Source organism: Diadema antillarum, unplaced genomic scaffold (assembly GCF_040938485.1).
Source record: "Diadema antillarum isolate AM-2024a unplaced genomic scaffold, OU_Dant_1.0 seq00000682_RagTag, whole genome shotgun sequence".
NCBI classification, from domain to species: domain Eukaryota; kingdom Metazoa; phylum Echinodermata; class Echinoidea; order Diadematoida; family Diadematidae; genus Diadema; species Diadema antillarum.
In genome coordinates, this window is record NW_027271587.1 from 889,287 (window position 1) to 903,819 (window position 14,533).

A 14,533-nucleotide genomic window follows, 5' to 3' on the forward strand; every position below is an offset into this window, starting at 1 on the left:
ACATACACAAACACAATTACAAACCAAACTACTGCAATTCCAAATCACTCCAGCACAGTGATTGTGGACATGATATAGACATGAAAGAATGTGTTTTGGTGGCTCTCCACGACTGTTGTACTTTGCTGTATGGAACATTTTATTATCATGTATCATCCATGTTCTAATACCAGAGCTATAATTTCCATGCAGCATTCCAGCACCACTTTGGGCCCAGGAGAAAAGGCTGCCTCACCTCATGGAGGTGCAGACCATAGTAATGCCGAGCTTCACAGGAACATTGCCAATTTTTCTGCTACTAGCCTATTGGCACAAAGATAAACACCCTAAAAGAACATATCACTGGCATGAACCAGCAGTTTACTGTTATTGAAAATCTGTGGAGTTCAATGCTTCTAAGATCTCAGACGTGGAAAGATTGTGCAGCGCTCTGAAGAAGGACATTGAAAAAAAAAAACAGATGAAAAACTGACACTTATGGAGATGTACAATTGTAAGATGAACCTTCGCTTCTATGATGTACAGGAACAGCAAAACGATAACATCATTGAGACACTCTAAAACATCTTTGGTGGCCTTGGAATCGATGACGGCAGAGCCAGGAACATCAAGTTTGGAAATGTCCACAGGCTACTGGTTCATTGAGATCCTGCTCAGAACAGCGAGGAGATACAGCATCACCACGCCCTTCTCCTATCATCACTAAGTTGATCTCCATTACATGCTTGTGGCTTTTGGTGCTTTTCAACAGCGCCAATGCCAGAGAACATCACTGGACCAGCAGTCATCAACCCTTTTGTGCATCGCTGTAGAAACAGATCTACCGCCTGCACTCAAGGCCCGTTGGAGATTCCTAGCACAAATAGCATACTAGTACAAACTGAGGAAGGAAAAAGGTCTATCAATGAGAATTACGTTGCATGGAGCCAATATCCTCCTCCAGAGCAAGGGAAAGGGCACAGCAACTTGGAAGTCTGTTCGGGAATAGCAGGTATCAGGGATAACACCAAAAAACTGTATACTGCAATGTAGGTTTCACTTGTCAGGTACAAACAGGTTCAGATTTAGCCACACCCATATCACCCAGTGTAGTTTTGATATTATGTAATTCTGTTCAACTTGTACTGATTGAAATGTAAATAATGCAAAAAAAAAAAGTATGACTATTCATTACTTGTTAACCCGTTGAGGATGGACTGATTTTGCTATAACACGCATTTCCCACAGACACCTGCCCGAGTATTCTCGGGACTCGTCTTTAACAGGTTAAGATGTGAATCTATCTGCTTTAACTACGCAGCTAAACAATAGGTATAGGTGGAATCATCAAATGGTATGTTGTGATCTCATCCAGCCTGCATGGAATGGGTAGGAACTACTTTAGGTTTTAAAGCCCAATTCAGCAACCTGTACTTAATATTATCTCAAATGTGAAGAATCCTTAACTGTTTTCCTTTATCGATATGGCGAGTACTAGTGTATGTAGTACGCATATGAATTTGCAGGTTAATTGGGCAGCAGAATGACATTGAAAACTGCCTTGGTCTTCAAAGGTTTTCTAAGATAAGGAAAGAAGCATTCTGTTAGATAAGTCATTAATATTATATGACAGGGGTGGGGAGTCGTCTGGATTTCATTCATGGTTATAGGAGCATCGTTTTATTAACATTTTATGTAGGCCTACTTTTTCTGTTGTAGGACGTAGGTTTAGAATACAGCTACTCTGCTCTCTTCAGTTTTTAAAGGGATGGGGATAAGATAAATTGTATAAGGAGAGAGGGATTTTATCTAAATTTGTGCGGAAATGTGGCATACAAAAGGAACTATTTTTGTTATGACGTACAGTAACACTAAATTGAATTGCTGTCTTTTATATTATTTGAATGGAAGTGACTAAATAGCATTGAAAATGAATGAACAGCAATCCTTATTCATTTACAACTACACAGGAAAGCTGAGTACCTTACCCTTTTGTTCTATATTCATTTTCATGTTAGATGATTATTATCATTCTCAACATAGCTAACTCACTGCAAACTGGTATCATTTACTCTCTTTTCTTTCTTTTTTAAGCACACTACAGCATATCAAGAATTTAAAAGCAGGAAAAATATATGTATATTAAAGATAATTGTGTGTGTGTGTGTGTGTGTGTATGTGTGTGTGTGTGTGTGTGTGTGAGTGTGTGTGTGTGAACAGAATGGTTAGCAGGAGGTACAAGTTCTATGCCCATTCATATGATCTGCTGTACGTGCCATCTCAGCATGATATATCATATGTGACAGGCATAGTGAGCAGAGTACAGGAAACCTTCCATCGGCTCCAGGCTTACTGCTGGCAAGCACAGGCAGATATCAGCTAGAAATGCTTTAGGCAACATGTCCTCATGGATCTATTGCAAATAAAGCCCTCTTTACATATAGTACATCATGGGATATCTGTAGACTTTCCTCAGAAAGCCTAAGAATATTTTATTGACATACATGATGGGTACTATTAACCCATTGGGGACGGGCTGATTTTGCTACAACACGCATTTCCCATAGACCCTTGCCCGAGTATACTCAGGACTCAACCTTAAACAGGAATAAAAAAGAAGCAATATCTTCATCATGTCCTTAAATGCATATCTCAGCTATCAGATATATATATATTCAATACATTTCCTCAAATCCAGACTTGGACAGAAAAAATATAGGAGCAATTTTCCCTTCATTACTTAATATGTACTTTTAAAGTTAGTAATTTTTGCGAGAGTAAGTTTTTGTGCGCAGCAACATAAGATGAATTTTGTTTATTTTTATTTCATGGACAATCACGACAATTGAGCCATTTTTTTCAAATGCCTTGCCACTGCCATGGTAAATAAGGCCTCTAGCAGGACATACTTCAGTACAAAGCAACTGGTCCACATTACAGCAGCAAATTTACTTAAATGCTACAAGACTAGTAAATGTAAAGACAATCACAAATAATTAAACAGTAACTCCCTTGAGATCAAAGATATGAAATGATATTACATATATAACAAGCATAAAATTCCAAAGCATATATTTTTGTGCACTAGTTATGCTAGTGCAAAATACAAGAAAATTTCCACACCACAAAAATCAGTCACGTTTACAGTGATACTATTTGCTCAAATCCAACCACGTTCAAAACTGTGTTCAATAAGTGTTTGTCATTATGGTCAAGCTCTAGACTCATTTGACTGTATCTGTGCATCTGCTGTATGCATAGAAATGCATGGCATATAACAGAAGGAACATAGATGTATGGTAACATCCTTAGGCAACCAATCTTAATGACACTCAAAAATATCTGACAAAGAATTCAACAAAGCAATCATCATCACCTAATTCACAGCTTGATTTTTACAGTTAGCCCTAACATGTCCTCAATGAAAGACGTGAATCAGCTTGTCTTGCTGTAAATGTACACTAACTTTTGACCCCCTAAACAAAAAATGGAATGATAACAACCTTTACACTTGGATCCTTTCTTGCTATATAATGTTAATACCATGTCATCGGAGACAGAGATCATGACTACAAGTACAAAGCAAATAATTCTTTTAAAAGTCTCTAAAACCTGTAATATATGAACGTGATTCACAATATTAATACAGAAATGCATTACTGTAAAAGCAGAAATTTGTGGGACATTAATTTTTGCAAATTTTGCGCTACTTCTGGCTAGCGCAAATTCTACAACCAGTGAAAATATCTTCCCAAATTTCTCTGCACATTATGAATGGGTTGACAATTGCGCAGCGCAAATTCAACAACCTGCGAATATGTTTTTGAGCCGCTCAGCACAAAATATTAATCATGCAAAAATATTGACGTTTACAGTATGTCATTATCCTGTTGAGTTTCGAGAATAGATTTACTGGAATTTAGCACTTGGCAAAGCAAACAGAGCTAAACAAAGGCATATCCCAATATTGTGACACTCGAGATAACTTTGCTGCCCCAGTCTCGAAATTGAAATGCATTTTGTTTTACACAATTCCCTTTTATATTTATGTATTCACACTTTCTGCCATCCTACCAGTCTCAGTAGTCTCTTTGACACTAGACAGACAGACATCCTGAATGATGAGAGTAATATCTGCAAACTTGCAATGATTGGTAGTGCTTCACTGCAATGTCAGATTATGTAGAGAAGGAAAGAATCACTCAGCCAGTCAAGTTAAAGTTCGTTTCAGCCTTACTCTCAGTGTATCAAGCTTTTGACCCTATGGAGCATCTTGGATGAAGTTAAGTGAGGGTCTGAGGGATATCACTCAAGAATGTTTGTCCAAGTGAAGTGTAATGATAAACATTATTGCACCAGGAGTTGGGATAACAAGCATTGCCCAAGATTAATTATAATGATCTCGGCTCAAAATCTTTGCAGAACCATCGTTTAATGTACCATTCATTGAATTCTATTCTTGATCCCAAAATGATATCTTAAATGCTACAATCCATTATCAAAAATTAAAAACAAAACAAAGCTAACTCTCGTATGATGTTGTAAATGTGCAACTTTTGACCTGACAATGTAAAGATCAAGGGGGAACTGAGGACAACCTTTAAGCCAGGCTGCGAGATTGGATCTTGATTGGCCAGAGTCCAATATCAGCCAATTTAGGTGCAAATGAGTGGTGGAGTGAGGGAGGTCAGGTAGAGAGGAGAGCTGATTGTATACTAGCAACCAATCAAAGTCATATTATGAGCCAGAGGCGGTAGGCCACTACAGGGTGGGGCACTTACCTAACAGGTGGAGGAAGATACCATATAGTTTCCTTTTTGTGTTATCTATCAACATTGACGAAATCACAGAGCTAATAAGTTCAAGTCAACTCCTTCCAAAGTCATGACCTTAATTCCTATATTTCAAAATTGAATACAAATGAGAATATACAGTAAGTTACATATTTTTGTTTGTTTACATAACAGACCACTCTATCTTTAAGGGAAAAAAATCTTTTCTAAAATACCTAACTACTGGCTTTTAAAATCTAAGTTACTTCATTATCAACCATTCATTTCATTTCATTTCATTTATTTTCCATCAGATAAATAACAGATTATATATACATATATATGTAGTGCCTCCAGTAAAAGTTTTTCTGAGAGAGGGAGACAGAGAGAGAGACAGACAAAATTACAGAGACAGTGTGTATGTGTGTATTTGTGTGCACAGCATTGTGTTCTGTTACTTTTTTTGTGTGTGCAGAGAGAGACCATCTGGTGGTAAGAACCACTGGGTGAAGGGTTCACTGTGGGTGACAGTATATTGACCGATTCGGGTTCGTTGAGGGCAGTGGCACTGGGCGCAGCCATTAGCTCAAATTGCGGTGTCCCAGCCGACCCCCCCCCCTCCTCTTAGTAGCTGGAGTACGCGCACTTGTAACAAAGGTTCGCGCATTTAGCAAGCGTTCGCGCACTCAGTACGAGATGCCTATTGGCTAAAACAACCATGCATCAGTTTTTCATTCCGTGCGCGTGCTAATGTAGGGAGAGGGGTGGGGGAGTGGGAGGGGGGGTCGGCCAGGACACCGCAGTAATGGCGCTGCCCATGCCGATAATACACAAAGCGCGTCACAGAATCGGTCAATAGCACACAGCCATTTCAGTGACACTAAGTATATTGATATTTGTAAAAATTGATGTATCAACAAATTTTGTATGATCATATCTCAACAAAATGTTTAGTTATAATGTGACATTTTGTTTTATATTCTCTCTATTATGTTTAGTCCAAACAATGACAATAGAATGATTTCAGAGAATATTACATGACTGTGTGTGAATCAGAATTTCAAATTCTCTTCAAAGAAATGTATGTATCAATTCAATGATTGACTTGTTTTGATTGAGGGTATATATTTGTTGCCCAGAGTCCACTGCAAGAGAGTAAAATGAAGAGGGGTTGGGAGGAGTCAGTGTGTGCAAGGGTATCCTCTCTCACTGTAGGGACTTTTCACAAGCTGTGAATCAAAATCAGAATTTACAGGTACTTTAGAATGACTCAACAATTCGTCCAACATGGTTTACTTTTATCGTATCAGATTAGTCAGATTCCAACTATGTCTGTAATAGCCAGCATCTGACATCACATTTTACCACTGATTAAGAATCTTACACTGGAAGACCTGGAAATGTTCACAGAAGAATATTTATGATTTTCTTGTTGGAAATATTTGTGACCTACTACAACAAAAGGATCCTAAAGTTGCAGACGGCTGAGCCGAGAAAATCGAGTTTGGAGTCACATCATCAAAACTGGTTTAAAAAGTCAGATTTCTGTTTTTGGGCATAATTCTGCACTCTAATGTTTTGTCTATCATCTGCCAAAATTTCAAAGCTAAATGATCAAAGGAAAGGCAAGAAATCAGCGTTTTTCTGGGCCATGATTTTCCGACTTTCAACGTAACAGAAACACTTCCGGAGGTTTGGATTTAGCACTGCAGCTAGACTCCGCCCCTAGCAACGAGGGAGTGATCTTATTGGTCAGGCATCCTGATTACTGATTGGTCGTGCGTAGACAGCTTGAATGAACATCGCAGAGGTTGCTAGGAGCATACCTTCTATTGTCAAGCGGTGAAAACTGTCTCGCCTCCCCTTGACCATGATAGTGTCGAAAGGATAACTTTGAAGGCGTTTTTCTTGAAACTCTGATATCCTCAACCACTTGACATGCGCTAATAAAATCATCGATATCTCTGCAACCAAGTACTTTTGTGAGTTGTGCTATATATGAAATTACAGTAGAAGAGTAAGGGAATAATGTCATGCAATTTTCAGAAAATTGTCCTCCCCCGACTTTCGGATCCTTTTGTTGTAGTGGGTCACATTTGCTCTGACAATTTTGGTTGGGGGAGGGAGAGGTCTGTCCCATGCTCCATCCTGTTGCTATGTATGTATTTTGTTAGATATGCTAGAAAATCTGAACTAGGAGGCATATCCTTCTTTATGATATGCAATTAAGATTTTTTTTTTTTAATGAACAGCAGAAGACTACAAAGCTCTAATTGGGTCCCATAATAGCATTCTTACTGTGTTTGTGTATGTGTTTCTACAGTGAAAAAAAAGGGGGAGTGGAGATACAGCTGATAGAAAGACCTTTCAAAAAAAAGATGAAAGATTAAAAGAAGAAAAGGGTTCGGATATAAATAGCTGCATTCCATCCCCTGTTCTAGGCAGGTCTGTTCAAGAGTTACCCTGGTTCCTCCTACAAGAATTCACCCCCATAGAGTAGAGAATGCCTCTACATCCTCTGGAGATTTATTAGTATCAGTCAAATGGGTACAGTGAAGGCATGGTAAACAGTATGGCAGGATCTCAACAGCTGTACTCTACACTGTGCTATACCAAGGAGGATCACCTCCCTGGCTATACTGTCTTTTATCTATTATACATTCTATTTTCATGTTTTGTTTTGTTTTGCTTTTCTACTTTACTCTGTTGTATCCTTTGTAGATTTTCCACAGTTTTTGTTTTGTGATGATTTCAACAAAATAATTATACAATGAAAACAAGCCCAGACACATAACCAGTACCACAGGATTTCAATTTGTTCCTTTTTAATTCTATTCATTTGCCACATTCGACCTCACAGTACATCTGGCATGGTCAAGCCTATGTGACCCGCTACAACAAAAGGGTCCTAAAGTCGCGCACGGTCGAAGCCGTGAAAATCGAGTTTGAAGTCAGAGCATTATAATTGGTCAAAACTTACGATTTTCTGATTTTGACATATTATTGTAGTCTGACATATCTTCTATCATCTGTCGAAATTTTGAAGCAAAATGGTGAAAGGAAAGACCCAAAAATAGCGTTTTTCTGGGCCATGTTTTTTGGCGTTTCAACGAAGCAGAAACTGGTTCCAAAATTTGGATTGAGCGCCACAGATAGGCTCCGCCCCTAACAACAACCAGAGTGATCTCATTGGTCAGTTTGCTGCTTGCCGCTAACCGAAGCACGAAGCTCACACACTGCCCAGTCGACTGGTGCGTGCAGGCGGGGTGCGCTATGCCCAGCCGCTTCTCCTGGCATCCTGATCACTGATTGGTTGGTGAGGAGACTGCTGACGCTGTGCTTAAATGAGCATTTTGGGAGTTGCTAGGTCTTGCCTTCTATTGTCCTGAGGTGAAAACTGACTTGCGTGTCCCTTGATCGCGATTGCGTCGCAAGGAAAACTTTTAGGGTGCTTTTCTCGAAACAGTGATTTCCCAGACGTCTCGACATGCTTCTCTTTTAAACATCGATATCTCCGCAGCCGATTATCTTTATAAGATGTGTTATATATCAATTTAAAGCAGAAAGATTAGGAAATTATGCCATGCAATTTTCAAATAATCGACCTCGCCCGACTTTAGGATCATTTTGTTGTAGCGGGTCACCTATGAAAGAATGAAAAGAATGAAGTTGGATGTCTTACCTCCATTTATGTGGTACAAATCCTAGGCACTTATCTCCACAACTCAAACATGGTTGACCCTTGTCCACCTCCTCAAATGATGAACCCTGTGGTAAAAAGAAATAAAAAGGAATGTTTTCAATACATTTCATACTCTTAAACATTCAGAATTCTTGAGGGATAGCAAGAGTACAAATATAATGGATAACTAGCTTAAGTTGTTGCTTTTTCTTGTCTCCCTCTATAAGTGCATTCTAAGCCAGTAAGCACTCAATCATTATTTCTGCCAGCACCCTTGAAAAAGAATCATCCTTCTTGTTTACTGACAGCAGCAAGCTCCATCATCTCTCGGCAGAGCCAAACATAATGCACACATTTACTGACAATCAACAGTCAATGTATAATTTCAATAAAGGTATATCTCCTTGCTTAAATTCTTTCAGATGTATCTTGTCAAGAGTTCTTTCCATGCTATGTTCTTAGATGCTGGGCTGTAGAATTACATTTGTGATAATGTGACATGGTAAAAGACCACAATAGGTTGACATAAAACAATTCATACAGCCACAATTTGGATACTATTACTCAGAAAGTTGATCCATTTAAAATTCTGCATGTTCGCATTCATGACAAATGCTCTTCTGCATGAAAAAAAAAATTCTTCTCCCATTTACACTCACAGTTAGAGCAATTTTGGGGATCCCACTTGGCTGTACAGCTACAATGATTTTGTTGTTACAGGAACTTCTGGCTTTCAGTTTTTCACTTGAATACTATATCCCTTTCCAACTACAAAGTAAGAACCATACAAAGTTGTAACTCTTGACCCCGAGGAACCTCATAAAGCATAGAGGAAGATGAAATTTCAAACAGAAAACAGAATGAAAAAAAAAGGTGATGTAAGCAAGGTCAAGATTGTGAGATATAGTGCCTCAGGCATCCTCTGGAGCAGAATAATACTACCCACCATTTCTTTACGACTGACATCCAATGCAGAAATATTTTCAGCTTAAGACAGATATTGATTATTAATAAATATCATGTATTGTGAGGGAGACTTTCATTTCCTGGTAGCCAGGCCTACAAAAATCTGCAATGATCTATTACTGCTTCCTTTGAGTGACACTCCTACACAAGTTTACCTGATTGGTTTTCTGGCTCTAACAAAGATGATCATTTCATGAACAAAATGGGATGCATTGAAATGTTGATTGCTGGAGAATTTTATCAGTGCATGAGATAAACATGAATTGATCTGAAATGGAAATACATATTTTATATGCTGATTGGGCTTTTTAAACTTACTTTGAATTCAGACTATGGAATAACTTTTATTTGTACCTCTCCTATTGTGATGTCAATCAGATAACAAACTGCTGGTAATAGGTTAGAAAGTGAGTAATAAGTTATGTGATGCCTCGTAAAATCATTATTACAATGTTGGGAATGTTTTGCATGAAGCATTGTTCCATATTCTTGTATAGAGTGGCATTTAGATCTTTATCCATTCTGTACAGCCTATAGACAAGTGATATCTCAAAGCAAAAAAAGATATTGAGGTGTTTATTTACAGATCTCTTTTTCTCTCTCTCCACTCACACATGTATGCAAACAAACATATGCATATATATATATATATATATATATATATATATATATATATATATATATATAAATAGGATAAAGTCTGAAGTTAAGTAGTACCAAAGACAGCAAGTTATCTGTGATCAAAGAGGGAATGTGTAAACTTTCATCTTCTATATCAAATTGAACCGATGTAGCGGCATGCTTTATTGAATTTCTGAAAAGTGCAGGGAGACAAATAAGAGACTATTTTTAGCTTAACCCACATTGTGGGACCCTAAGGCTGTCAAGCCACCAGGCCATGCTGTGAAGAGGAAACTAAACGGTTCTAGGATTCTTCCTCACATCCATATGACCAAGGGTCAAGTTTTGACTATTGTCTTGAAGATTTTTGCCCAGATCACTATTTCTGTTGTGAAAAAGAAGACTTAGCTTGGTAATAAGACATCTCTCAGTAATCCTATCAAGTGCAGATATACTAACACATTAATGATATAACTGAAGATGACACATTATGATAAGAATGACCATGAATGTCCAGCTAAAATGAATGAGTGCTTGACAAGCAACAAATACTAAATGACACACACACAAAATACTATTGGTTGCAGTAAATTTTATTCCTCATAGATAGTGTGTTACCATGGATGAAGCCTTGACTGATGAACTGGTTAGCTTTGTCACAGTAAATGTTTTGATGCTTTAAGAAATTTTTATTTTATTAGGACACAATCCATTACATAACATAGCTATAAAAAGTACTTTTAACAAGTTCCCTGCCTTATTGTACAATTCAAAATGATTTTTATGACACCACACAAATGGAGACTTTGGGTGCAACTTGCTCCGATCATAGGACTTTTGTTAGTTCCTGTTTGGAGACCAATCAGTTGTTTTGTGTGGCATTAGTCTGGCAAGTGAGAAACTTACTAAGTAACACTGACAAATTTATAAAATAATTGCAATAGCCAGGTGTAAAGGTGAGGTCTTCTGAATCACCACAAGTGTAACAAACTGGTTTGAATAAACAGTTAATACTATAACATATAAGATAGAATGTCTGTTTTACATGATACAGGAAATGAAGAATCTGATAACAGCTATAAAGGACTTCTCTCTTTCCACTCTCTTTTCCGGAGCATTTTATCTTTCTTGAAATCTCAGCCATGCACATACATCCTTTAATCCTTGCATGCAAATTCACTATTCACATCTCCCTCTCAATCTCTGCATAGTCTTCCATGTCTTGATAGATGTTACTTGATAGCATCTAATGAATGGAATGATAGATAGAGCAATGTATTGACCTTAAATCAAGCTCCCCTCACATGAGGAGAGGAAATGAAACTGAGAAGGATGTTTCCTAACACCCACTGAGAGATGACAATCAGGAAGGATTGCAAGCACTGGTCCTGTCTGCATGACAGCTGTGTGCATGATCCTTTTAAACTGGAGTTAAGAGCATTCTGCTTTAAAACAGAAAGAGAAGTACAAACATATACTGAATTGTTTAGAGATGACTGAAGTAATTTTTGTTCCATACTTAAAAGCAATCCAACGTGAAAATTGACACAAAGAAGTGCAAATGTTCTCAAATGTAAAGTGATAATGGCTAAAATGTATTGATATTCAATTTTCTTTGACATCCTTTGGGATGAAGTCCCAGTTGTTGAACTACAATTGATTCCTATGTGGCAAGTGAAAATAATTCAGTAACACTCATAATGGTTACACTTAGTTCTCAATATTGAAAATGATTGATATTTGAATTGACAACTGAATATGAAAAATGAAAGGGCCTAAATGAATCTAACTATGGTAGACCCTATTGCAGTCATAAGTTATATTGACACCTCTAAGACCCCGTTTACAGTGCGGGGCTGGGCTGAGCCCCGCAATTTTGTCCATTTACACTGCCGGGCTCGGCCACGCTTTTAATTCAAACCTTTCAATATTTTGTCGTAGTGGTGCTCTGCTTGTAAGCAACTGCAATTTGGTATAGTCTGGTTTTCAGACCCTTTGCCAACTGGATTCCGTGGCGAAGAAGTCGCCGTTCGGGCAAGGCCTTTGCCGAAGGAAAAATCCTTTGCAGGACAAAACCACCTTAAACTATACTAGTTTTTGACGTTGAGGGGGTTAATACCCTGAATAACGAAATAGTACGGGCAGAGGGTTTGGAAGCCAGACTAAAATTGGCCGCGCATTTGGCCCAGTTTGCGTTTACACTAAGAAAAGGCCGGACTCAGCCGCTGCTCAGCCGCTGCTCGGCCGCGGTCAAGACCACCTCCAGAGCGTGGCCAAATGCGCGGCCAACTTAGGCCCCGCATTTGGCCTTTTGCGCATTTACACTGAAATGAAGGCGGGCTCGGCCACGGCTTGCACTGTAAACAGGGTCTAAGTAATTGTGATATATCAGGTCCTTTGGCATTCGTGAATGCATGAGTGAATAATGATGCAGTAGTCATTACTACCAGAAACAGATTCGAATAAAAAAAACATCGACTGAGCTTTAACCCTTTAGCCACTGAAGATTGTGTACATAATGACCTATGGTTCACTAAGGTACAGTGATAATGCTCCCATTTCAACAATATTCTGAATGATATGAAATAGCTCACTGCATGTTTATTTTTGTCTAACGTAAGTTGTGTTAATTTGAAATCCTATGACTTTACACTAAGAGAATGGTGGTGTCACAGAGGTAATTCTAACATATATTTGTTGATGTTTAAACTTTTTAAGTTACATAATTATACATTCTATATGAAAAAAAAAGGGTAAAGCATAAAACAAAACAAAAAAGGACGTGCATTTTTCAGGTGTTTTAGGGATTAATAAGATTATCTGCATTTCACTATACATGTTCTATTTATACCCCAATCAACATATTTGTTTGCTGCAGGCATTTAGATATAAACAAGTACTGATGTACATCTAATAGTCTGTCTACATTTTAGGCCCCAAACCTGAGCCTACTAGCCCTTTAACTATCAGATAGATACTCAGAGTAAGAATTCTCTCCCTGTCTCATCTCACTCATCAGGACTCTGTGTGTTGCCCCTGGATACGCCTCACTCACCATCCTCCCCACAGCACAGAGAGGAGGAGGAGGAGGAGGATCAAAAAGAATCCCTCTCACATGCTACTCAGACATTCACATCTGTGTCTTAACCAGCTAGCCTCTCATGTCATCCGCTGTAAATAGTCCAAGCTCGTCTTACTCCCCTTCTTAATTAGAAATTGGGCAAAGACGCTGAAAGAGAAAAGTGACGCACTTCAAGATATATTCCTTCTTCCTATTTATCTATTACAAACATAATCAATGAAGGTGATAAAAAGTGGATATGTAGATTTATGAAAGACAGAGAAATAAACGGAAATGCCATGGGAATACAGCTCAGCTAAGAATTGTTCAAATGAAATTTACATTAGAAGCAACGAATGAAAATGTTGGTGACTTTAAATCAGTGCTACCACTCCTTCCAGATCATAAAAAGTGATTGACAGTAATAGAGTATCAGCTCTTGAGTCATATTGCAAAGATGTCATCACCTATGGCTTCCCTCAGTGACAAGAAGTTCTTAACAACCTTTGACCTCAAGGCCTAGATGTCAACAAACAATATCAGATCTATAGAATTGGCACCAACCATAAATCATTTGCTACTTTATACTGTTCCCCGCTGAAACCATTTGATTTGGGCGAGACAGGATCATTCAGTCCCACTTAGCCTCTCAGGACAGCTGACAAAAACAAGCTAGCCAAGGTTGAAATGCCTTGGAGTTCAACCAACAATGTGGGAGAGATGAACTTTGACATGCCCCACAAATAACAAGCCTATGTTCCAGCCCTCTTATTGTAAGTTCATGAAATCGAGACAGGAATTTACGATAAAATTTACAAGATTAAAAACATTCTTAAGCTTTGTGCTAATTACTACATTTTGTATATAACACCATACTATCACAGTTTCAGATAATGGTGCTTAAAATTGTCAGAATCTAGTTGCAGTTAATAGCAGTCCTGTACCAAAGAAAAGGTCATATTAAATCAGTTCGAGCAATGATCATCATACTTACACTTGAATAAGTATGGCCCTAAGGAACTTGATAATATTTTTTGCAAAACTTATAATTTCTTTCATTATCAAATGAATGGAGATATTGTCTGCAAAATATATTATTAGTAATTATACAGGAATTGACAACCAACATTTTAATGATTGCCTAAACGATTTAGTAGGCTTGAAGTTGCCATCATAATATGAAGAAAAGTAGCCCTTCAATGGTCTTCAGCTGATTTCCATAATTTGATTTTATCTATTTGTCAATGTTACTATGAATATATGTGAATTTGTATATCATACTTTTTAAACAATATTCCTTTAATGGAATTTAACCCGTTCCTTCTCCAAGAACCTTCAGTGCCCCCATATGAGATTCTTTTTGCTGGTTGACAAGGAACGGACAGGATGGAAGTCTGCCAGTGCAAATGCAGTCAAGCAGTACATGTAGACCCTTTCCATGGTCAAGTGCAT

General features: G+C 38.0%; 1 protein-coding gene across 1 annotated transcript in view; it reads right to left on the bottom strand.

The window, feature by feature from the left end:
• LOC139737095 (testin-like) overlaps positions 1-14,533 on the bottom strand; it is a 245,014-nt gene that overhangs the window by 73,319 nt on the left and 157,162 nt on the right. The window contains exon 2 of the mRNA XM_071647771.1: positions 8,434-8,519. Coding sequence (XP_071503872.1) covers positions 8,434-8,519 — 86 coding nt within the window. The remainder of the gene's footprint in view (positions 1-8,433; positions 8,520-14,533) is intronic.